General features: G+C 43.8%; 2 protein-coding genes across 11 annotated transcripts in view; one reads left to right on the forward strand and one right to left on the reverse strand.

The window, feature by feature from the left end:
- Positions 1-669, reverse strand: part of LOC139370466 (synaptic vesicle glycoprotein 2Bb) — a 57,953-nt gene extending 57,284 nt beyond the window's left edge. Inside the window, exon 1 of the mRNA XM_071109973.1 lies at positions 625-669. The gene's annotated coding sequence lies outside the window, so the exon portion shown is untranslated. The remainder of the gene's footprint in view (positions 1-624) is intronic.
- Positions 670-4,551: 3,882 nt separating this feature from the next.
- LOC139370481 (A-kinase anchoring protein 13) overlaps positions 4,552-25,084 on the forward strand; it is a 96,772-nt gene continuing 76,239 nt past the window's right edge. For 9 of the 10 annotated variants that reach the window (XM_071109985.1, XM_071110003.1, XM_071110011.1 and 6 more), the window contains exons 1-2: positions 4,572-4,831; positions 24,774-24,817. In XM_071109985.1, coding sequence (XP_070966086.1) covers positions 24,785-24,817 — 33 coding nt within the window. In that variant the 5' untranslated portion in view covers positions 4,572-4,831; positions 24,774-24,784. Of the gene's footprint in view, positions 4,832-24,773; positions 24,818-25,084 lie in introns of all 10 variants that reach the window. The other variant, XM_071110043.1, reaches the window with a different exon arrangement.

Genomic DNA, 25,084 nt, shown 5'->3' on the forward strand with positions numbered 1-25,084 from the left:
TTATAATGTGAAAATAAAAAAAATTAAAAATAAATCAAGATTCATGAAATGCTGAAATAATGCAACCCCAACCCTACTGCATCAGAGCACAACCAACACCACAACTAGATGGAGAGCTTTGCAAGACTGAAAAAAAGGACGATTCAAAAATAGAATTAGAATACAACAGAGAATAGTAACAAATCAAAAGTTGCAATAAGCTACAGGTGATGCCCCACCTTTCGACGGTCTAAGTAGGGAATTGCTCATCTCATGATCAACTGTAACAGCACTGTCTTTATGTATAATTTCATTAAAAACTAACAATACATCAACATATGTATATAAACACCTGTTCACCTATCAATTTATCACATTATCTTTCTGGGGAGTCAGTGTTAAGTCATTCAGTAATGCTAATAGACTAACAGGACAAGAGGGAAATCTTCAAAGACACTGTATTATGCTGTAGCATGTTTTCCATATAAGTACACTGATATTCCCACAGCAGTTATGTGATGAGGATCCTCGGTAAAATCAGCATGCAGAACCCAGTGAGACCAACAAGTATAGATTTGCTTTTTAAAAAACCCTACAATAATCTCTGAGTTCAGCCAAGTTGTAGGAAGATGGAATTTTGTTTACCTTCATCCTGGAGACCGGAGGACCCCTGCACGGCATTCCCTTTGTATTGGAGGGTCCTCCCAGTCCAGCAGAATGATGCAGAGAGATAGAGAGAGAGAGAGAGAGAGAGAGCGCAAGAGAGCGGAAGTGCAAGAGAGAACAAGAGAGAACAAGAGAGAGAGGGAGCAAGACAGAGAGAGAGCGGGCCGAGAGAGAGAGAGGTGTAAGGGAGGGAGTATGGTGTGGTGTGTGGAGCAGCAGAGTTTCTTGATGCAGTCTGGGTACTAGCTGAATGCTAATCAGATAGTGGAGGCCTTTCCCCAGGAGTGGAGGAGTGCAGAGCAGACTCCCTCCATATATCTTGTCAGGCTCCCTGCAACACCCACTCACAGCCAGGAACCAGCACAATCAGCACTATCCACTAGCTGGATCAGACTATAGACCCACCGCCAGCCTGCCTCTAACTCATGACTGGAGGGGCTGTATGTATCGTATGTTAGGTAGCCAGGCAACCTGCCCCTACAGAGCAAACCCTGCTGTATGGGAACAAACAGAATCCAACCTAAACCATTCACACTTCTGTCAGCACACTTATATTTTCAACTAATCTGAAAATGGTATTGTGCAAATGAAAAATAAATACATCTGTATTAGCTAACTGTTGTTCTAGCGGACAAACCCATGTTTTGTTGTGTCACCACCTCCAGAAACCCATTGTCTCTGACTGCATGCAGTTCACAGCTAAATAATCTACCAATATCGACGTGACATTACACACTAGCTGCTGCCTGTCTAGGCTGGAGTCTGTCATGCATTATTTCAGAGCGCAGCTTGCAGCAGTCATCTTTCATATTTTATGCAGCATGGGCAGACATTCCACCCCACACACCACCACCATACTAAAGAATGAAAATATATGGAAATGTTTGTGGCACACCCCTTATCTTGTACATTTTTTATTCTGATTCTTGGGCCAATTTCAACTGGTTTCCTGTTTATTACCATGTAATAGCCACTATCCTGTAATGTCAAGTGTTATCAGAATAAGTTACATAGAAAGGCTGTTGTTTGAGAACAGATTCACTTCATTAACTTAAGGTGTATGCTGCCTTTTACACACAAATATGAAATGTGTGCAGTCTTGTGTAGGCCCTTTTACAGTATTGCAGCAACAAACTATATTAGATGAATTGATCATGGGTTGATCACTTGAATAGAAGCAATAAAAAAATGTGATGTGGCAAGCCAAAAGATACATTGTGGTTTTTAAATTGTCCTTTGTTCATTCAGCCAAAACATCCATTGTAAATTTGTTTGAATTACTATGCCAACAGTGCCCTCTACTTGATAAATGAAGCAGTATTCTTTCACTGGTAATGCCCGCACTGTCGGGATAAACACATTTTCATTTAATTTGACATACAGTATATCTACTTTGCAATGTCCAAAACTTGATGTATTTCTATTGCTTAGAAATACCTCATATGCATTGGCTTGAGAGGATTACCACTTCCAGGTCATGCAAAATCCTAGCGATCGATCAAGTGTGGTCAAAGTAATGCTGAAGCTAAAAGATTCCAGGGGAATGAATCTCATTGTTGTTAGGGTCAGCATATTGTAAATGAACCCACATTGGAGCTCCTGCAGGATTAGAGAAACTACATTTAGACGTTTTATTACCTCTGTCTGTCAACCTCAGTCATTACTGCCTATTGGTCTTGGCAGGAATCTCTGTAACACATATCACGGGAGTTCCTTCCCTGTAGGTCTCCTGCCTGGTGAAGGTCATATGCAGTGGATTTCAGTAAGATGTTTTTCTTAACTATCTGTTGAAAGTACATATTATTGCCTTTGTGTAAGTATCATACTATAAAATGGATGATTGAAAACTACAATGCAATTTTATACACATGTACTCCATATCAAGATGTAATCTAACCTAAAATCACTGGTGCAGTAACACAGAATCTACTTGTCGCTTATTTGTGTCCTAACGGGTCAGTGGCCCCCTGTGTCTCTCTCTATCCATCCATCCTCCCAGCCAGCCTACAGTAGCAGCGTCCTCTGTTGTGATTCCCTCCACGCTACTCCAACCCCAGCATCATGCCGGATGCAGCCCTGGACAAATGTGTTTCAAAGCAGCCCAGCGTGACAGAAACCCGAGCTGCACCTCCTCACGCCCAGCCTCATATTTATCTAACCTCTGGGTTTCTCACTGAAGAACCAGGCGAGAGAGAGGAAAAGAGACAGCAGAGCATTCGCAGTCTAGAAAAACATTAGAGTTCTTCAAAGCCCACTGACACGTGGTAGCCATGGAACCAGAATGGACTCCAGGGACCCTGCTCTTATTTTGGGGGGGAACGGTGGAGGAGAAGAGGGCGGAGGAGCAGGAAAAGGGGGAGGCAGAAAGGGAAGAAAATGACAGAAAGAGCAGACACATTCACCAAAATAATATGACATATTGCATCATACTACAGCACGCTAACCTGAGACTCTACACTCTTAGACAAAAAGGTGCTATCTAGAATCATAAAGGGTTATTCGGCTGTCCCCATTGGAGGACCCTTTGAAGAACCCTACACAGCGGGTTCTACATGGAACCCAAAAGAGTTCTACCTGGAAGCAAAAAGGGTTCTATAAAACCTAACCCTGTCTCTACATTATGAAAACCCCAAATATGAACAATGAGCAGTACCCTGACTATACTGAGAGCCTCACTCCCACCTACATGCAGTGACCACACAGCACAGGTCAGGTCCACACAGATAACATGTATTATCTGCTAAACCATTGAGGATGTGTTATCCATTTCCAGTTACATGGTCCTGGATGGTATGAACAGGTCTCAGCTGAATGAAATTCTTCTAACTCACAAAACCCAAACATATACTAATGATTATAATGTGGTTATTGTGGCTATGACTTGTAGCAGCCCGGCTGGGTTTGGAATGACTATACGGCCGTCTCAAGGAGGATTCACATGAACAGTTATCTCATATAGGTGTCCAAATAGAGGGGGCCAGTGTTCCTGGAGACCGGGCCTCATTCGCATGTTTCCTGACAGACTGCCACACTTCCTGAGGACATAAAACTAGGGTGTATTCTCAGAGTGACCACAAAGCATTCACACCATCTCTCTGCCACCGGGATGAATGAAGTGTGTCACTGTGCACAAGTGGACATAAGTGAATGGTAGTGTGTGCATGTGTGTTTGTGCGTGCGTGCATGCATGCTTGCGTATGTGTGTGTGTGTGCGTGCGTGCGCGCGTGTGTGTATGTGGACGGTGTTGTTTCAGCTTGGGAGCAGCTAAGCCTCTGTTTGCCCTCCTCTCGGATTCCAGGAAAAGGACCAGAGTGCTACTGGGTAGCTTGCATGCGGGCTGCTAAAGAGCTCATTCTAGGACCTGCTGCTAGATCTACTGGTCATGCAGAGCAATGCATGATTGCCATATCAATCACAATGCTGCTGAGCCTATTTATTAATAGGTTAGATATATTAGTAAATCATGTACCTTCGCATAGCCACTAGAGGTCCACCTTACCCACATGGAGTAACCTACATTATTGCCTAATAAAATGCTATGTGTTTTCCTTTAACACATAATGCTCTATGGTTGCAAAGCATATTCTATTACAGTCTTATGCATTGATGCTGCCAAAAGGGTTTATGTGAAAATGACCAAGTTGACAACTTTATATACAGTTGTTTCATCACCTGTAATGTCTGCATGTCAAAATATGGCTTGCATAGATAGAAACCCGTTACAATTCCGACGCCCACCCCATTATCTCAGGGGAAAAAAACATCAACACAAACAGAACGATATATTATAGGGATGGCTGAGTGACAGCTTGTTGGACCGGTGAGAGAAGACAATGGAACACAGCTCCAACTCAACCTCGTCTCCCGAGTGACGGTATAGCCCGCCCTCTGATGCATGCTTCGTGGACTGATTCGGAAGAATAGAGAGTTGTTGTCGTGAGCAACAAGTAGGTGCTCTGCGAACTATTTAGTGGGCCTACTGTATTGAGTACTAGCGGCCATTCATTACGCTGAGAAGAAGGGGACTTTATATGAAGATTAGATGCTCAAGTGATCTTCTGGACTTCTCTCTGCAGATCAATTAGTACAGATAGGTGCGGTTTGTGTCCCGATAACTTGTGTTAGACCGAACAGGGGAATGCTTCGGAAAGAGGAAAGCACGCATTAAACACCCCAAAGTTCGAGGTAAGATACATTGTAGGCAATAGCACGAGCTAAGTAAAAGGACAGTGTGGTTTTGAAACAACTCTCGTTGGTCTATTTTGTACAAGACACAATTTACATGTTTCAGATTAGCTATGGCACATTATAGCCGTTTTGATTGATCATCTACGGGTCTGGCCTCATGATTGTAACAATGTAACACATGTTGTAGTGACACGGAGGTGGCCTTGCTGGTTAGAATCCAAAGAATCAAAGCCTATTCCGTGGTAAATAATGCGGCACACCTCGGTAGTGGGCTACCCTGTCCCAGGCACCCCCCTAACTTCGGATCAGATTTAAATCCTAGCGGCCATCAAAAAACATGGGGGATTGCACGCCACTGTTGTGCCACTAAAAATGTGCCCGGAATTAATAGAATGTCATCCCCAGACCCCTGCCATATTAATAACATGCATAGTTGCTTTGATGTAATTACATGTAATTGTGATGTTAGTTCATGTGGTTATTATTACTTTGGTTCAATAGCTATAAATTACCAAAGTACAGTAGCTATTATTGTTAGGAGTAATGGTCCTCTGATTGTGGTCTGAAACAAATAGCCACATTGAATCAGCTGTGACGTAGATGTAACATTTACTAGTTCATTGCGTTAGGGTTGTGATAATAACACGTTTCTGAACAACATATTGTTCATTATAAGCCTTCTGGGTGTTTAGAAACATACGTTTATACCCAATGTGCAGTTGTAGCAGCAGTTATTAACATGCATACCTAAGCCAAGATACTGCTTTTTGTATGCCGCATCTAAATGGGTGTGGCCAGCGCCACCGACTCCGGTGCGACTTCTCTAAAGGGCTTGTGATTGGTAAAACATGCCAAGGCCTGGGAGCCAGCCTCCGGTACATGTTAACGGGGACTCATGGATTTCCTGTCTTGAGTTTGTTATTGTTTTGAATTTTTCTTTACCTTTAACCCCCCTCTGATTACATACTGTAGCCTTGAGTTTGTTGTTGTTAAGACTAGGAGCAGTGGAATTCCCATCGTATGCTGGGTGTTGGGTCTCCGTTTCCCACTGTAGCACCAGCATGCATTAGAGATCACACACAGTTGGACTAGCTGTCTGGCACACATGCATGTTTTGTGTTTCCCTCTCAAGGCTCTATATCTGGCTCATTTGCGCTAAGGTCTTGTCCTAAGGGTTTGGCCAATTGTCTGTAAGCTATCATGCATGTTTTCGTGTAGGACTTGGTCATAGTGGTTCATAAAGACTGATAGAGTACTTTGCTAATAGTTCTAAAACCAATCGCTGCACTGCATCCTGTAAATAGTGTGTCTTGTGTATGAAGCTCAAAGCAATGCAGCCGTTCTTGTGAAACACTAAATCAGGGTCACAGAGTGTTTCTTGGTTTTGAAACAAAAGTGTACACCTCACACGCATGGCTATGGGCTTCAAAAAAAGAAGACACCTGTACCATGTCAGATATGGAGTTGAAATGTATTGCTGAGTTTGCATCCCAATATTATACTTTATATACATCACAGAAGACTGAAATATAACAAAACTATTTGCCATAGAAACACCAGATTTTTTGTCTGTTACATGTTTTGAAATGTTTATTAATGATGAAACTATGCTAGATATGAATAATGTTCCACCCACGAGGCCACTAGTCATTTGACTGCAGGAAAGGTCTACGTGTGTTTTGCAGCTCTGGAAATAGAACTGTCAAACAGGAGAAAGTGGTGGCTGACATTCCTTACAGTGGAATACTCTGTTTAACGAAACTGAAGTGGGTCCATCTGCCACTTACTGCCTGGGTTGGAATTTCAAATCCTTATGAGAGTGGTTCCTCACAGACCACAGGGCCTGCACAGATTGACCTGAAAGTTCTTTCATTGGGGTAACAGTGGGGTATAGGGAATTATCCTGTCTGAGTTTTAGCCATATGTCTTGTTTTCTCGCCAATTTTATCACTCACGGATCAAAATATGACCTTTTTCTTATTGAAGTGTGATTTTAAGGACTGAGCTGCTAAAGGAAATGGCGTACTGGCATCTTGTCAGCAGCAGTAGAATAGTAGGTGTCCTCGGACTGTCTAGAGGACATACAGGATACAAATCAAATCCACGGGAGGTCTTTGCATGTAATGGATGCTTGGAGAATGCGTTCGCTGCCTGAGTTTCCTCCATTTTCAATGTGGTAAGGCAACAATAAAGACCTCTATGAACATAGTACTGTGCCCCACAAGACTTTCTGACTAAACACCCATGACGCACCAACTGGGTAACCTGGTAGAGAGGGGACCAGTGACACAGAGGGAGACCATACCACGCTTCTGAATCATCAACACCTCTGGGGATAGTTATTTATATTTCAGTTTTTCAATCTTAATAAACTTTCATCAGTTCGTGTGGCTGTTGGGCTGTTTCACAGGGAAGTAATGTTTTGAGCGCAGAGCTCAGTGGCCTATGCTGTCTTCCCTGCCCAGTGATTTGTTTTCTCTTCACTCCCCTTATATGCCTGTGGTTTTGCTGCTTTGTAAGCATGGTCACAATTCCAATCATTCCTGCTTTTCCGGTTTTAAGCTGCTCTCCGACTTCAGAAGTGGTTTTCCAGTGCCCAACTGTCTCGGTGTGATACGAGGCATGCCTGTCTTAGTGCTAACTGCCCCTCGTGAAAGGTTGCGCCCTCAATCGCAGTGCACATTTCCTCCAACAAAGGACAGGACAATAGAAGCACAGTACTTCAGATGGAAGCTGTGTTGGATAGGGTTGAAAACATGATGGCAACAGATCTATTCATAGCACTGAGTCAAGTATGGATTTAGCTAACCAAATGAGCCTTTTTTTGTGTTGAGTCAGTGTCTCACTTGGATTGTACTATGTGTTCTAGTGGAGGACATTGATTGCAAACAGACAGAGGCTCGAGGTCTACCTCTGACATTTTGTTGCGTCGAATTAAACTCTGCATTTCCGGGATCTGCTCGATTACTACAGTATCATCATAATAAACATGAATAACTCTGTCCAGATCCTCCGTTTCAATCTTTCCTTTGTAGCATTCTAACTACAGCTGGGTTTACAGAAGTGCCCTCAACTGTTCAGAAGGGAGCAGGTGTTAACCAAGCCAAATCTGCTCCAGAGAAAGCCACCAACAGCACATGTCCCAGGCACTCCAGTGCTGTTGACACACCTGCCTGTGGCTGGCCTGCTCTCCCCCTCTCCCCTGTGACATCACAGCATTTATCTCCCCCTCATCACCATCAACATATTTATCCATTCTGTAAACAGAGTATAGTGCGGCCTGGTCGGCCAAACACTCACACAGGTTCCTCTGGAGTCCGCGCCTGCTTCAAACACTCACACAGGTTCCTCTGGAGTCAGCGCCTGCTTCAAACACTCACACAGGTTCCTCTGGAGTCAGCGCCTGCTTCAAACACTCACACAGGTTCCTCTGGAGTCAGCGCCTGCTTCAAACACTCACACAGGTTCCTCTGGAGTCCGCGCCTGCTTCAAACACTCACACAGGTTCCTCTGGAGTCCGCACCTGCTTCAAACACTCACACAGGTTCCTCTGGAGTCCGCGCCTGCTTCAAACACTCACACAGGTTCCTCTGGAGTCCACGCCTGCTTCAAACACTCACACAGGTTCCTCTGGAGTCCACGCCTGCTTCAAACACTCACACAGGTTCCTCTGGAGTCCACGCCTGTTTCAAACACTCACACAGGTTCCTCTGGAGTCAGCGCCTGCTTCAAACACTCACACAGGTTCCTCTGGAGTCAGCGCCTGCTTCAAACACTCACACAGGTTCCTCTGGCGTCAGCGCCTGCTTCAAACACTCACACAGGTTCCTCTGGAGTCCGTGCCTGCTTCAAACACTCACACAGGTTCTTCTGGAGTCAGCGCCTGCTTCAAACACTCACACAGGTTCCTCTGGCGTCGGCGCGTGCTTCAAACACTCACACAGGTTCCTCTGGCGTCAGCGCCTGCTTCAAACACTCACACAGGTTCCTCTGGCGTCAGCGCCTGCTTCAAACACTCACACAGGTTCCTCTGGCGTTGGCGCCTGCTTCAAACACTGCCTGGCTTCACTGCCTGGTTGCTTTTTTTGTTTGCTTGTTTAATGGGGAAGTTAAGTCTGCGTTTGATATGTGTATTTCAAATACAGTCATTTTCTGTGAAAATGGATGGAAAACAAGTCATGAAAATCACTCACTCAGACCTGCCAGTGGCCAGAGTTTTAAAGTGCAAAGATACTGTCAAAGCAGAACCTTGCCATGAACTTTAGTAACCTTCAGTAACCCCTGAGAGGAAAGGCTCTTCGTCCTCCTTTCCAACTTGTCATCCCTTGTATGAGTTGATCCCACATCTGCACTTTTAATGATGATGTGCCTGCGTGTGAGGAGAGCAGCAGTGTGCAAGCTGGGCCTGTCCTATCCAGGTCCACATCATTACTGTAGCCTTCACCTCCACCTGCTCAGCCTCTATCTGCCTTTGTCATGCACTGTGGTGGCGGTGGGGGGGGGATCTCTGTAGCTAACACGAAACTACTTAGTCCTAATGTAATCATAGGTCATGATTATATTTGAGAGAAAATAAAGTCATGTTGAAAGGGATTGTTGCTATTAGTTAACAGTGTCCCTTTTGTAGCCCGTGTGCAGTGAACCCCGTAGACATGACCATTTCTGTTGTGTTATCAGTAATAACACTCATGTTTCTATTTTTCTTAAAGGTTAGGTCAGTGAAGAGCAGTTTTTTTGTTGTTGTCTTTTTTATTTGATATGATATGAATTCACTACACCCACTTTGTAACTTAATCCGCAGCAACACAATTTCATATTTTTACAGTATAAATATTTGAATTGATTTGGGTGTCTTTTTGGGTATGTCCATTAGAACAGAGGCCATATTTAGCGTTTGGGCGTGGGCATGGGCTTAGTAAGAGATTTCAGATTACTCTCCTCGCAGGAAATGGCTATGTGTTGATAATTACTTTTAATTAGCACTATTTCATGGTCCACTGCGCATCATAGTCTCATATCAGGAGTTTGGTAGAGTTTAGTCATGTCCTTCTGGGAAGTCAAATCATTCATCCAAATGACCTTTGTACATCCTGTGAACCACATTGGAGTTAACTACTGATGTGGACTATAAATGGATGTTTATTAAGCCTTGGTTAAATAGTAATGAAGACGCAGTGTAAATACCGTGGCAGGTTTGTACAATAGGCCTTTTCAGGGCCTGATAGGCTGGTGTGATAAGACGAACCAGCAGCAGGTAATAAAACATCCTCTCCTCTCGTTAAAGATGTAAGACTGCCCTCTACCCCGGCCTTCAGGTATTATGGTCTCAGTCAGGACCTGTAATAGAACATCTTTCTTTCTTTAGCCTCTCGTTCCCACATCTCATTAAGCCACATTAAGAAGGCAGGCAGACAGGCAGCTAGGGCTCAGTTTGGGGCACCATGTTATGGCTGGCTGACACTTGTATCAGTTAATAGAAGCTTTTTTATTCTGATACCAGTGTTTTATTTTTCACCTCCGACTGATGACAGTCAGTGTAGAGAGGTGGATGGGGATTGTCAATCCGACCCCCTGCCTGCATGTCTGTGCTTCTCTGAATGAGCTGCAGCTCTCTGTCTTTCTGCCAGAGTGTTGCCTATGGAGCGGCCTAGCTGCCTGGGACTGACCGGGAGGAGTGTCATTGTGTTATCAGACTGGGTTTGTTTACAGACAATACTGCACTAAGCCCTGTCTCTAAACCCTCACTACTCACACTCCGGGTCGGCCCGCTGTGCACATTGATTTGGTTCCCTAATATCTGGTTGTTGTGGTGTGATGGTGTTACTGTTATAGTTCTGGTGGATGGAGCTGAGGGATCCTTTCTCCTGCTACAAACAGTGGTTATTCACATCCTGGTGGAGAGCAGCCGTTCCTGGGAAATGATCTAACAAAATGTCATTCCGGTGTAGAAAGTGATGATGAAGTTATGACGTTGTTTACCGCACTTTGACCGGACAGGTACTTTTTAACAAGGTATTTGAGATTTTACAACTATGCGAATGAAGAGCTTTGTTTTTCACAAACAACAGGCCATATTCTGATTTAGTTCACTACTTCTTCTCAATAGGCCCGTCTTCCTGCTTGGCTGAATGTACCGCTCTTGGGACGGGGTTTTCCTCTGTGTTTATCGGAGCAGAATGGTTGCTAAGATCAAGGCTCAAGTTAAAGCCTGAAAGTTTAGTTTCAGGGAAAAATGTGTCTCTCCCTCATGTCCTAAATTCTCTCATCCACAAATGTTTGATTCCTTGCTGTGGAGGGAGTCTCCTGATGGGGGTTTGTTTTGTGCAGACTGCAGAGAAAGGCTGTGTCAGCTTCACATAACTGCTCATTAAAACAAGTTGTGGAAACCTGAACCCCCCCCCTCTGGGTCTGTGAGTTTTTCGGGCTCTGCTTGTCGGTCACAGCTGTATCTGTGGAGGCCAGGTAAAATGTTGTGGTACATATCCTGATATCTATTACAGCAGGACACAGGCAGGCTGATCCTCTCATCCAATAGCAAACCTCTATTGCTCCTCGATCCTGCCTTGAGGACAACCTGTTACAGCAGGAGAGCTACGTTTTGGATGGTTTAAACTGCAGTTTAAATCAAGGGCAGATTCTGGTCTTAACTCCCCCCACCTTCTCTAGCTTCCCCAGAGTCTCGCTTTCTTTAGTGCTCCTCACATGCATGAAAACCTCTCAACAGGCTCTTAGCAATCTCTGTATTTGGGCACCGCCATCTTCAGTGCCAAGCTGTTATCAGGCCCCTTAAATACTCTGTCTGCTCTGAGTGTTCTCCATCCTTGGTATGCATTCCACCAGAACCCTTCGCTGGTTCAGAGGAGCCACTCAAATGCCAAACCTTTTTAAGAAGGTTTACTTCAAAAGATGTCTCAGTTTATTTTTGCAGCACGTTATAAACTAAAATAGTTTTTTATTTTTTACACTGAATGCCCGCCATATAAACACGACTCTTTAGAGATGAGGTGAGCCGTTGAGGGGAGCATTAACCGGGCCTCTGGTTAAACTTCCACTCGATCATACCACCCTCCTCCACCCTCCTGACCTGAACACATGCCTGTACCCCACCCCCATCAGAACACACACAGTCACACACAGTCCCTCACCCCAAACTGAGAAGGCTTGTTTAGACAGATTTAGACAGATTTAAACACAGCGAGCGTGGGGCTATTTCTGCTCGACTCTTATCTCCATGGTAACTGGCTGTTTAGTGTTTTTATGGGGCTATTGATGTGAGGACTGATTAGACACTATTGTTTTACAAAATGCACTCACAGCGCAGCGAGATGAATCACCAGTTGTTGGGTAATTCTGAAGACATTTAATGTATCTGAAACCACTCTTGGCCTTTCTACATCATAATCCCAACCCAGCTGTAGCCATAATATATTCCCTTCTGATTTGCCAGCAGTTCAGTTCCCTAAACCAACCTCGGAATGACTGGGGCTCCAATTAGAAATCCCGGGGATTGACTTGCAGCAGGGATCTCCAAACAGTCAGTTATAATGCCCGAGCTGCTTTTGTCTGTCGGCATGGAGACTTCAACAGTGAGACAGCTGATTGGTTGAGCTCCATGATAAGTGAAGTGCAATGTTCCCTCTAAGCTGCGGACTGCCACACAGAAGAAATATCCACCCGTGCCGAGATTGAACTTCACTCAATTTTCTAAAGTTTTCCCCTTTAGTTAACACCATCAACGTTTCGCTATACTGTGGGAATTGTGCTCGAATCAACGCAATATTAGCCACTTTCAATGAAACATTCCGAAACAAAATGAATTATTCAAGGCTTAGTATGCAAAACTAACTGTGCGTGAGATTTTCTTGTAGGCAAAGCCCATTGGAGTAGGATTCTTTTTGGAGTAGGATTGGAGTAGGATTCATTGGAGTAGGATTCATTGACAGGCAGGACTCTACACAGACCGGTGTGCCATAACCAATCAGAGCAGCAGTAGGCCTTTATACAAATAGCCATTGCCATATATGGATCTGTGCCATTCACTTTGAACTGGACTGTGTTTATAGTGGAGTATGTGAGCAGAGTTGAGTGATCAGAAATCTCGCTCAAGCGGTGTTTGCGCAAATTCTCAGGCCAACGGCTCCACTAAAAACCACTCCACGCTCACAGGAAAGAAAACTGCTGCTCCAAATTGAGATTAAAATGAATTCATATCACAATTTAACCAACACCCATCTTTTTTTGTTTCTACCTGGACCTACCATTTGGTTTTGAAGCATTGAAACCAAACCACACGATTTGAATTAAAGGTATTTTAATTAACTTGAAAAGGTGAATGTAAGAAGCGCTCATCATTTCAAATTGGTTACATGTTATATTAAACAGCATATTAACAATCTAAATAGGTCAGGAGACAGACAGGGAGCCTAAGAAGGAACTACAATCTTTTAGGCCATATTATTTCAATTATTTCAATGCTATAGCCTACAAAGAAATGCATTGTGAAATACACTGGCGAGTGCGACACACTAGGCTGGTAGGGAGTCAGGGACATTAAGCGCTCAGCATTTCAACAACATTTTGTTGTATTAAATCATTATAGTCTATAAATTGCGCACATAGGCTGTGACTTACTTAAGCAGTAAGGCACGAGGGGGTGTGGTATATGTCCAATATACCATGGCTAAGGGTTATTCTTATGCACAATGCGAACCCGAGTGCCCAGCTGTGGTATGTTGGCGATATACCACAAACCCCCAAGGTGCCTTATTGCTATTATAAACTGACTACCAATGTGATTAGAGCAGTACAAATAAATGTTTTGTCATACCCGTGGTATACAGTCTGATATACCATGGCTGTCAGCCAATCAGCATTCAGGGCTCGAACCACCCAGTTTATAATTAGAATTAAACACAAATGAAACAAAAACAAAAATCATTATTAGGCTCAGTATACAGTGCCTTTGAATACTTTTTTTTTTAGAAAGATGTGTTTGGCCAGAGTGTGTAGCTTCAGGCTCATGCGATGGTGCCTGGAGAGCAGGTCAGCAGTAGAGAATATCCTCTCCACACCTGCAGAGCTACTGGGGATGCTAAACACCCTTTTGGTCACTCTTGCCAGGCTGGGCAGGGATGCGGAGTTGTTATTTCTTCTATACGTAGGCCTTAAGGTTTTTAGGCAAAATAACCCAATCAAAACAGAAAGCTCCTTGAATGTTGGAAGATGCCAGGTCTATTGGGCCAAAATCAATTATGGCTTATTGTATAGATAATATAACAAACATGAAGGAAACTAAAAACTTTGCAACAATGACACACTTAGTTATCTACCCACCTCGTTCCTTTCTTTTAGCCTGTGCATGCGGTAAGTACACCATCATGCTTTGGGGATAGGTGTCTTTTCAGATTCCACAATGATTCATTAGTTGTGGACACTACATCACTGCACTCCCTCTCTTGCTCTTGGTCCTCCTCATCTTTGTAAGTCACCTTGATTTTGCACCTGTGTGTTCTATCAGTTTCTCTCTGAAAATATTTATATTGGAGTGGGCGAGAAGGCCGACGCATCAGCCTTCGGGAATCTCGCTCCAGCTCCGATCCTCGTCACATACTCTGATTTTTAAGCATTAGTGGTCGCAAATAGATGCGCATGTTTTGATATCAAAACCAGAGCTGCATCTACCCACCTGTGCACATTTGTTCATATTCTTTGCTAGTTAGTGAGTTATTAGCCCAGTTATAGGTCGTTTCTAGTCAACAATTAGGGAGTGGTTGCTTCCTGCAAGAGCACAAAATGTGTGTATTTCTAGTCATCTTTGAAAAGTGAGTTAGGTAAAAAGCTTTTTTTTAATGCCTTTAATGTAGGCCTACATTGAACACCACACATTTGCTGCCTCTGACAGAACAGCTATTTCCATGTTAAAATGTTATGGGATGCATTTATCTCCATAGTTTCTTTTATTTTAGTCCACCCTGGTAGTCCTACATGATGATCAAATAGTCACAGCAGCCTACTTGGCCACTGTTGACCTTTACGAGATCCCCCCCCCCCCTACTGCGCGGGATGGTTAAGCTAACGTAGGCTAATGTGATTAGCATGAGATTGTAAGTAACAAGAACATTTCCCAGGACATAGACAAATCTGATATTGGCAGAAAGCTTAAATTGTTGTTAATCTAACTGCACTGTCCAATTTTCAGTAGCTATTATGGTGAAAGTATACCATGCTATTGTTTGAGGAGAGCGCACAGTTATGAACTTGAAAATGTATTAATAAACCAATTAGGCACATTTGGGCAGTCTTGACAACATTTTGAACAGAAATGCAATGGTTCATTGAATCAGTCTAAAACTTTGCACATACACTGCTGCCATATTCTTGCTTCAGGTCCTGAGCTACATACAGGTAGTTCGATTTGGGTATGTCATTTTAGGCGGAAATTGAAAAAAAAGGGTTAGATCCTCAAGAAGTGTATAAAACTGTAACTTAAAATGGGTACAGCCTCAGTGTTCACAGTAAACACATTTTAACAATAATCATGTTTGCGCCCGGCAAACCTGAAATTTGCTCAGTCCCACAAAAGATTTTAGGAAACTTTGGTGACATGCAGTCTCTGTCCTGTCATAATTTAATCAAAATAGCTGTTATGAAAAGCCAAATGAAAAGAAAATGATATTCTAAATGTTAAATTGTTTTTACCTCAAAGATTTTGGTGGTCGGTATGCTCAAAATCCCCATATTTGCTAAAACTGCATCAAAACCTCAGGAGGGGCAACAGGCAACATTGCCGATTGCCGTATGCAGTGCCTACCTTCCCCTTCATTGAAATGCAGAAAAATTGTTGGTGCACACGCGCATTCCTGACTCCTACATTCATTTAATTGAGCGATTTCATAGTTTGCGCTTGCGTGTAGCCTTAAAAAGGTTGGTCGTCAGAGATACTCGGCTCTTCCTCTCAGTGGTCATGGGCGTCTCTACATAGTTTGACGCTGGCATCCCCTGAGTGACAACTAACATTAACGAAGCTAGCTACCCACTGGGCAAAAACTGGTTGCACCAACGTTGTTTCCACTTAATTTCAACAACAACAAAAAATGGATCTAATGACGTTGAATCAACGTGGAAAACGGATTGGATTTGCAAAAAGTCATCAACGTAAAGGAATTTGGTGGTTTTTTCACCCGACTTTGAACCTAAATCCAATAACATGGTGAAATGTTTTGTTGATTTCACGTTGAATTCACGTTAGCTGAACCAAATGTAAATCAAAACTAGAGGTTGATAGGATGTCTGTGCCCAGTGTGTAGTTAGCATAAACAATAACCTGACAAAATTGATATATGCACCTCAAACAATTTTCCCTTCACCCAGAAAAGTAGACAAATGGATTTAATTTACATTTGCAATTAGCAGGTCACAGGTGAATGAACATGAGAATAACTGGTTTATTACAAATGTGTAAAACATATGTAACTTGCTCTATCATTAACAGGACCACAGAATACACATTTAAGATCTGTATACGGTAGAAAAGAGAAGATTTGAAGCTTCGTAACGATATCATAACTCTCTGATCAGCTGTTAAGAGAAAATCACAGATGTTTGCCGTCATTTTTCAGCCCGGCGCCATTTGCATTCTGCTTGCAGCAACGCAAGTGTCGCTGTAGAATACATGGTCTGTCTGTCTGTTATTTGGTGTGTGTGTGGTAGAAAGATGACCTTGCTATTACCTGGGTCACAGTGGCGCCAGTGGTATCAGGTAAGGCTAGGGAGTCTACTTTCCCGAACATGAAAGTTTACATGAACTGTTAGCCGCTTCAATATCTCTTTGAGTGACAGACAGACGCTAGCATGGCATTAAGTAGACTGTGAATCCCACAGTCTATGGTAAACAAGTGTAATAGATTTTTATAAAAAAAAGGTATTGAATGCATGAAACATTATTTGCCAAAATTGGAAACCTGTCATGGTAGAGTAGATAAGCTGGAGAGCTTTGAAGGTGTTCAGTTAAGCTGGTATTTCCCTAGTGAATGGTTCCTTAATGTAACCATTACGTAACTTAATGGTGTGTTCCTACCGCATGACTGCTTGTTCATAGAGACACATACAGGCTTTGATTAAGAAAAACACAAATAGCCCATATCCTTTGTCATGCCTGTTTTCCTGCATATTGGTATAAGCTACGTAACCAGTTGTGTAATGCTGCTATCTATCTGCCTTCAGGGGATGACCTTAGCTGCACATGACCCCTGACCTCTCAGAGGGCCTGACTGGCCCACAGTACAAAGGCTTTCTCATGTTCCAGGGGGAAGTCCCCTAGAGACTGTCCCACATGCTACATCCCGTTGGTGCCACAAGGGGTGTGTGTGTACGTGATCCAGCCCTCCATGTACTGTTATCCCTCTGAGTCAGCTCTGTAGCCACACACACACACACACACAAACACACACGCACACACACGCACACACACGCACGCACACACGCACACACAGAGTCCAAAACCACCAGGAAGGGGACATTGACATCCAGACTATTTCTGCAGGCCCTTGTGAATGAGCATCAGCCCCTGTAGCTCAGATTGTTCACGCATTCTTCCACCATGACGGAGGCATGCACATATAACAGCCTGAGAGTCTACCCCCAGTGCTCCAGCCGTGCTCTGACACCAGGATACCTCATAGCTGCCATGCTTTTCATATAATTACTACGTGTGCAGATGACGGAGGGTTAAAGCTAATCAAATGTAATGTAATGAATGGGTTAGCAAGTAGCCAGCTAATCCGTAATCACCTTATCCTATTTCAGGCTTCATGTCATTCATGGTGCAGTCTTAGCATCATCCACATCCACACAATAATATCCTTCCCTGGTAATTGTGTGGTGCAACAGGGAATTGGCTTACCTAGGCTGAAACTACACTACATTAATGCTGTCTCTTCTCCCTAGACTTACTACTAGGGTCCTCCCTCGCCTTTGATTTGCGGTATGTTAGTTGTGCGCCAGAACTGTTGTGCTTTATGATTTTATTAAGAGGAGACAGTTTAAGTACAGTTAATTCCCCCTAACAGAGACCAGGGAGCCGAGGTAGAGCTGAAGAGTGTTTTTTGACGAATTTACCCAGACTAAACAAATGGGTGTTTGGCTCTGGCCTTAGCTGCTGAACTCACAGTTCTCCACACGTTCTGGGATTGACCATAGTTCTCCATTTTTGTTTAGTGGAACACTCTGCTTCTAGGTTTCTAACCTGACAGACTTTGCAACCTGCCCAAACAATCCGTGTTGCTGCTTTGTATTTCAGCAGATAGCTGAATGAAGTTAAACTCACTGACCTAGTTCTTGTTGCGGACCAGCTATTCTTTCTACCATACTGAGGTATGTGTCCTCTGTTTGCTGATTATCCATCCAGTTCACCACCACCACCACAGTCCAACAAACTAAAGTTCTTATGAGGCCACTGAGGCTGTGGTTGCAGAGCAAATCAATTCCACACACACGCCTCTCATCCACACAGACTGAGACAACAACCCGAGGATGTACACAAACACAGAGTTAATATGTTAGTTGTGTCGGGGTTTGTCAGACTCCTTGTCGTCGTTATCACCAATAAGCACTCTCTAGCTTTTTGCTCAAATGTTTTCGAGCGCAGAACGAGTCACTGGTCCTTTTTTAATGCTGTCGCTAATTTTTGGGATGAGAGACTGCAAAACCAAAAGTACAAGCATAATTGTTGTGTTGACAAAAGCATTGCTTGCATAACTGTAGCAGCCATTTTGATTGAAAACAGTACTGGTTTGCTTGGGCTAAAGGCTTCTGTGTTCTGTGGTCTATTGCGCAAAAATTGCAGCCCGTTGCCCAGCCAAGCCCTCTCCCCTCTCTCCCTTTGAAGATCACAGGATGTTGTTGCTTAATAATGGGTATTTTTCTAGATATGTAGAATAATCCCCAGGCAGTGCTCCGTCATGCACCATAGGTACCCTGGCCTGTTTTTAAGGATTAATCAGGGGACATACGACTAATGTGAAACATGTTACAGTGTTTCTTGATACAGTGGAAATCATGCTGCTATCATTACTCTCTTGTTCTAGCTATACTGTATGTGCTATTTTGACATAGTTTTAACTTCAGGATTTTTTAACAAAAAGATTCTGCATGGTACAAAAAAAAAGGTGCCATCTAGAACCTAATATGGTTCTTCGGCTGTCCTCATAGAACCCTTTGAATAACTTTTTTTTGGTTCCAGATAGAACCCTTTTACATTCCATGAAGAACCCTTTTCTCAGAGGGTTCTTCATGGAACCCAAAAGGGTTCCACCTGGAACCAAAAAGGGTTCTCCTATGGGGACAGCCAAAGAACACATTTGGAATCCTTTTTTCTAAGCATGCAGAGTGTGAAATTCTGAAAGACACGCTTGGCTAGCATCTCCTTTCCTCACAGCTTTTTGACAGCCAGGGGATGTCCAGATGCTTTATATGTCAGAGTTCAAGCTCTTTGTGGGAGTCAGTCAGTCGGTATATAGGGCTGTGTGTGTCCGTCCCTCTGTCTGGCTGTGAGGGCTTAGAGCGTCAGGGTGAGATCAGTGGGTATAATTAGAGGCAGTTGATTATCCCTCTATCCCGTCTGTATGTCTGACTCCAACAGTAGCCCATTTACTGAGGAAAGAACTAGAAACTGATCCAGGAATAGAGAGCAGGACCTGCCCCATGATGGATGCCCCCTCACTCCTCCTGATTTATTCATGATGCTGAGCTGACTCTGAGCTTCCTGTTGTCCGGACCCCCACTTCCTGTTCTGTCCTGTCCTCTCCCTAATTAGAATAGTGTTTTTTGTGGGGGTTTTGGAGCTGACCAAATGTACAGGTCGAGTTTCAGCGGTGCCAGAGAGCTAGCCAAGGCACACAACCCCCTCCCCCCACCCCTTTTTTGTGTGAATGCCTTAAGAAATTGATATGGTGTGGAAAACCGCAACCGTAATGCTGATTCTGCAGTTCGCTGCTACAGTCGCTCTCCTGGCCCATCCTAGAATGGGTTTTTTGCCTCTTTTTGCTGTTTCTTTTCCTTCGTCATTCTCAATCTCCCCTCTGTAGCCATGTTCAGCAGTACACTGTTCACCACTCTGCCTTCCTTCCACCCTCTGTCCCTGCCTGGTCCTGGCTGCTGGTAGAGATAGAGATGCTCCTCGCTGATGGTGATCACTTCACTGCTCAGTAGGTGGATGATGTATTTGGACCAAGTTAAACCAGCACCTGCTTAGTGTGAGGCCAGCAGCAGCAGGCCAGGCTGTCTGGTTCCTGTCTGGGGCTGAGGGTTGGCCTGGCGCTGAGGCTGGGGATGGAGTTGGAGCCTAGAGCTGGGGCTGAAACTGGGGCTGAGGCAGAGCCTGGGACTCAGGGTGGTTGGTGTTAAGCTAGGACTGGGATTTGAGCTTTGATGAGAGCAGAGTGGGGCTGGGGCTTGAGCTGCAGAAGTGGCTTATAGAGTGGGGGTTGGGCAGAGTTATGGTCTGTGTAGTTGTGCTGGTGGTTGTTGAAAGGAATTATAGCTGGAACTTTGACTTCACAGTGCAGGATTAGCGAGCCCCTCTATGTGACTGACCGGCACCTGCAAGACTGCAATTCAGTTTAAAGTCTGTTTAAATCCGCTTTTCATTTTGTTGGTGGACATGGGTACACCGTGTGACTTGAGACTCAATAATCAGATTGCCTCTTTAAACTCCCCCCTGCAGAATGTGACTTGAAGCTGATTGCTAAACAATAGTGGGGGTGGATTATCATCTTAAGTAGACAGAAGGTGGACAAGATAACAACAATAAGTAGGATGGGTTTTCTATTTACTCAGCTCTAGGCTCCCATTGAGCGGTTGCTTCACAGATGAAATGGATGCTGTAATGGGTTGACAAGGGCAGACATTTTCCCCAATGATACAATAAAGAGGTTAGTTGTGACTAGTTCAGTGTTGTTGTTGGAGTCTGTGTAAGGCCTAGTGTGTGGTGCCGAGATGTTTTAATGCCCGGGTAGAGCTGGTTAGACCCCAACGCCCTGTTATAGGTGGGTAACACGCTCGCCAGCTCTCATGAGATTCTCCAGCATGGCAAGGGCGAGCGTTGGGCCAGAAGCGTTGGGCCAGTAAACGAAAGGTTGCTGGTTTGAATACCCAAGCCGACAAGGTGAAAAATTGGTAAGGCACGTAACCCTCATTTGCTCCATGGGCACCATACTACTGTGCCTGAGCCTGTAAAACACATTTCACTGCACGTACCTGGTGTATGTGACAATAAAACACGGCCTGCTCTGTTCTCTCAAAACATAAACCTGTGGTGAGGCGTGTTTCTGCGTCACTCTGTGCACAAAAGCAGGCAGCCTCAAGCGTGTTTGTGTGGTTTTATGCATTGATCAAAGATAATATAATAACTGGTCCAAGTTCAAAGTGAGTTCACAGTACATGAGGAAATAAAGTTAAAGAGGAAGTATGTATTGTAGTTGGAAAAGTAATATGACTTTCTCCTTAGAAGATATTCATTGCTCACTGTAGTGCAACATTGTCTGTTGTGGTCAGTGTCCCTGCACAGTTGCTCTGCCTGTCTTCCTGTTCATATCTATGAGACTCTACTTGTAATGCAAAGTGACATGTTTGGGATGAATGGCAGGGCTCGTGCCAGCCAGGACTGTTAGGCCTCTCTGTTCACTTCTCAATGGAGACACTTCCTGTTGCTGCTTTGAACAGAGCCACATCACACAGACCAGCTGACTTTGGATCAGGGTATTACATGATTAATGGTGATGATTTTGTTTTCATTTCGCACTTCAGTCAGGCCCATAATTATTTGCACCAATGATAACGACGAGCAAAAAAAATACTATAAAATAAATAATACAAATACTGAGCAATATTATATGATTGAAAAAAAGTATATTATTGTATATTTTTGATCAAATTTTTGTAGCATACAGTATAGATCAGTAGTTGTATTATTTATTTAATAGTCTTTTTTGGTTATCTTTATCAAGGGTGCCAATCATTTTGGATCTGAGATTTTACAAGAAACTTAGGCAAAGGAATCGCCTGCTCAAAGGAGTGAAGTTCCACCACATGTACACAGACATTTTGTACACCTCCAGTCCATGAAAAGAGTAGCCTGACGACTAACACTAAATTATTCCGCTGCTCTGTCGTTCGCTACATTCACTACATGACCAAAAATATGTGGAAACCTGCTCATCGAACATCTCATTCCAAAATCATGGGCATTAATATGGAGTTGGTCCCCCTTTGCTGCTATAACAGCCTCCACTCTTCTGGGAAGGCTTTCCACTAGATGTTGGAACATTGCAGCGGGGACTTGCATCCATTCAGCCACAAGGGTATTAGTGAGGTCGGGCGCCGATGATGGGAAATTAGGCCTGGCTCGCAGTCGGCGTTCCAATTCATCCCAAAGGTGCTTGATGGGGTTGAGATCAGGGCTTTGAGCAGGCCAGTCAAGTTCTTCCACAATGATCTCGAGAAGCCATTTCTGTATGGACCTCGCTTTGTGCACGGAGGTATTGTCTTGCTGAAACAACAAAGGGCCTTCCCCAAACTGTTGCCACAAAGTTGGAAGCACAACATTTTCTAGAATGTCATTGTATGCTGTAGCGTTAAGATTTCCCTTCACTGGAACTAAGGGTCCTAGCCATGAAAAACAGCCCCAGACCATTATTCCTCCTCTACCAAACTTTACAGTTGGCAATATGCATTGGGGCAAGTAGCATTCTCCTGGCTTCTACCAATCTCAGATTTGTACATCGTACTGCCAGAGGGCGCGTTTCCACTGCTCCAGAGTCCAATGGTGGTGAGCTTTACACCACTCCAGCCGACACTTGGCATTGCACATGGTGATCTTAGGCTTGTGTGCGGCTGCTCGGCCATGGAAACCCATTTTAGGAAGTTCCCGATGAACAGTTCTTGTGCTGACGTTGCTTCCAGAGGCAGTTTGGAACTCAGTGGTGAGTGTTGCTACAGAGGACAGACGATTTGTACGTGCTTCAGCACCCTGCAGTCCCGTTCTGTGAGCTTGTGTGGCCTACCAATTCCACATCCCAATAACAGCACTTACAGTTGACTGGGGCATCTCTAGCAGGGCAGAAATGTGACAAACTGACTTGTTGGAAAGTTGTTATCCTATGACGGTGCAACACTGAAAGTCACTCAGCTCTTCTGTAAGGCCAATCTGCTGCCAATGTTTATCTATGGAGATTGCATGGCGGTGTGCTCGATTTTGTACACCTGTCAGCAATGGGCGTGGCTGAAATAGCTGAGTCCACTAATTTGAAGGGGTGTCCACATACTTTTGTATATATAGTGTACTTTAGTCTGAGAGTGCCAGCCTTGAAGTTGTTTGTGCTGACGAGATCCAGACTCATTGCCAGAGAAGAAACTAACGCCCGTGGGCGTGGCGTAGTGTTTGGCCGGAGCAAGGAGTCTGGGTAGCCAGGCAATAAAAACAGCACACAAAATACTAAACTATTTAGACCTTATTCATCAACAACAAAAGCCCAAACCTCAGGAATGGTCTCTCTCTCAGTCTGCAGCGTTCTACACAGAGAAAGAAAGCAGGGTCGTTCCATATGATTTCATTTACTTTCTGACTGCACCCCTTTTGATTTGAATGAAACCTTTCATTTGCTGAGTGGTAGAAGTGGTCAGGAAGGGACTTGTTGGACCTGAATGACAAAACATGCAGGAGAGAGAGAGCCTCAAAATGGACCCAGTTTGCATAAAACCCACCCCACCATATCATCCGTGTTACGTCGTCTGAGGTGTTTGTGTTATGACCGCCAACGGTTGAGATGCAGCATACTCTTGAGTTCAAGGTGTCATTTCAGTCTTAAGTCTTCAGACCACTGCAATTTTGCTGGTACACCATTGAAATATAAATTGAATTGAAACTTTTATTACTACCGGAAAGATGGCCGCTGGTCCATCCACCATCAAATGCCAAATTGAATGGAGATGTCTATTCTATTATCTATATTTCTGTGATTTCAATACGGTTCGCGTGGAGGAGTGACTGTTTTGATTTAGAAACAATGGATATTCCTAGTTAAGTCAACATTCTCTGATGTGTGGACCTCCAACCATCTTTGTGGTACCATTTGAAAGTTTGAACCTTTATTCACATTTGAGTACATTTTATCAGCCAATACGCAACACCCATCTTGGATTCAAGAGTCTGCTGTGTCTCAACCGATGGAAGGCAACAACACAAACACCTCAGATTATGACACAAGTTTCATTAAAACACTTTTTTTTCTCTCTTCTCAATAAATCATCAAATAGTTTAACAACCCTGTTTGTAAGCTTTCACATTGGTATCAGACTCAACCGTTTATCTTTTTCCAGTGGTGAAGACATGGTGTCTAATGGTGGGGTGGGTTTTATGCAACATGGCCTAACTTTGAGCACCTCTAACTTTGAGCACCTCTAACTTTGAGCACCTCAATCTCCTGAATGTTTTAGCAGTTCGGTTCAAAAAGTAACTTTCTGACCACTTCTACGATGGTCAAACATGTATGGATGGCTTCGTTTCCAATCAAAAGGGGTGCAGTCAGAAAGTGAACGAAATCATATGAAACGACCCACCAGCTAGACGCCTTAGTTTAGAGAAAAGGGGAAAAGGAGAAACAGGGTGGCCATTAAAGGCCCAGGCAACTAAGTTACTGTAATGTGCTCTTAATTATGGTTATTAGGCCTGATTTTTGTCTGTTAAATGCCTCGTCTGATCCCAAGCCTGGTGTTGCTGCAGGCCAAACCGCCATCCGTGGGCTGACTCAGGCTGTTGGCCGATTGTGTGGACTGATACAGAGAAGTGGTAGCGTGAGGCTGTATAATGGCTGCTTACCTCATGCTGCCCTCTGCTTCTGGGTTTACTACTGCAACGCTGATGGTCTCTCTCCTCTCTCCACAGTGTCCAGTGTCATGAAACTAAATCCACAGCAAGCTCCGCTATATGTAAGTACTCCACTTTAATCCCAAATCTGTCTGCTGCATCTGAGGAAATGGATTCAAAGCATCAAAACATATTATGGCTATTTTCTATTGCTAATTAAAAGTTATATTTTGGTGACATGTAAATTATATAGTGTTGTTGAAATATTTGGATTAAAGGAACCTAAGAATAAAAGAGAGAATTGCACTCATTATATAGATAGATCGTACATATGATGTATGTGTACATAACATTGGGTTGAGTGAGTGATAGATAGAGGCCTGTCTGTT

The sequence above is a fragment of the Oncorhynchus clarkii genome, chromosome 2 (genome assembly GCF_045791955.1).
Source record: "Oncorhynchus clarkii lewisi isolate Uvic-CL-2024 chromosome 2, UVic_Ocla_1.0, whole genome shotgun sequence".
Classification (NCBI taxonomy): Eukaryota; Metazoa; Chordata; class Actinopteri; order Salmoniformes; family Salmonidae; genus Oncorhynchus; species Oncorhynchus clarkii.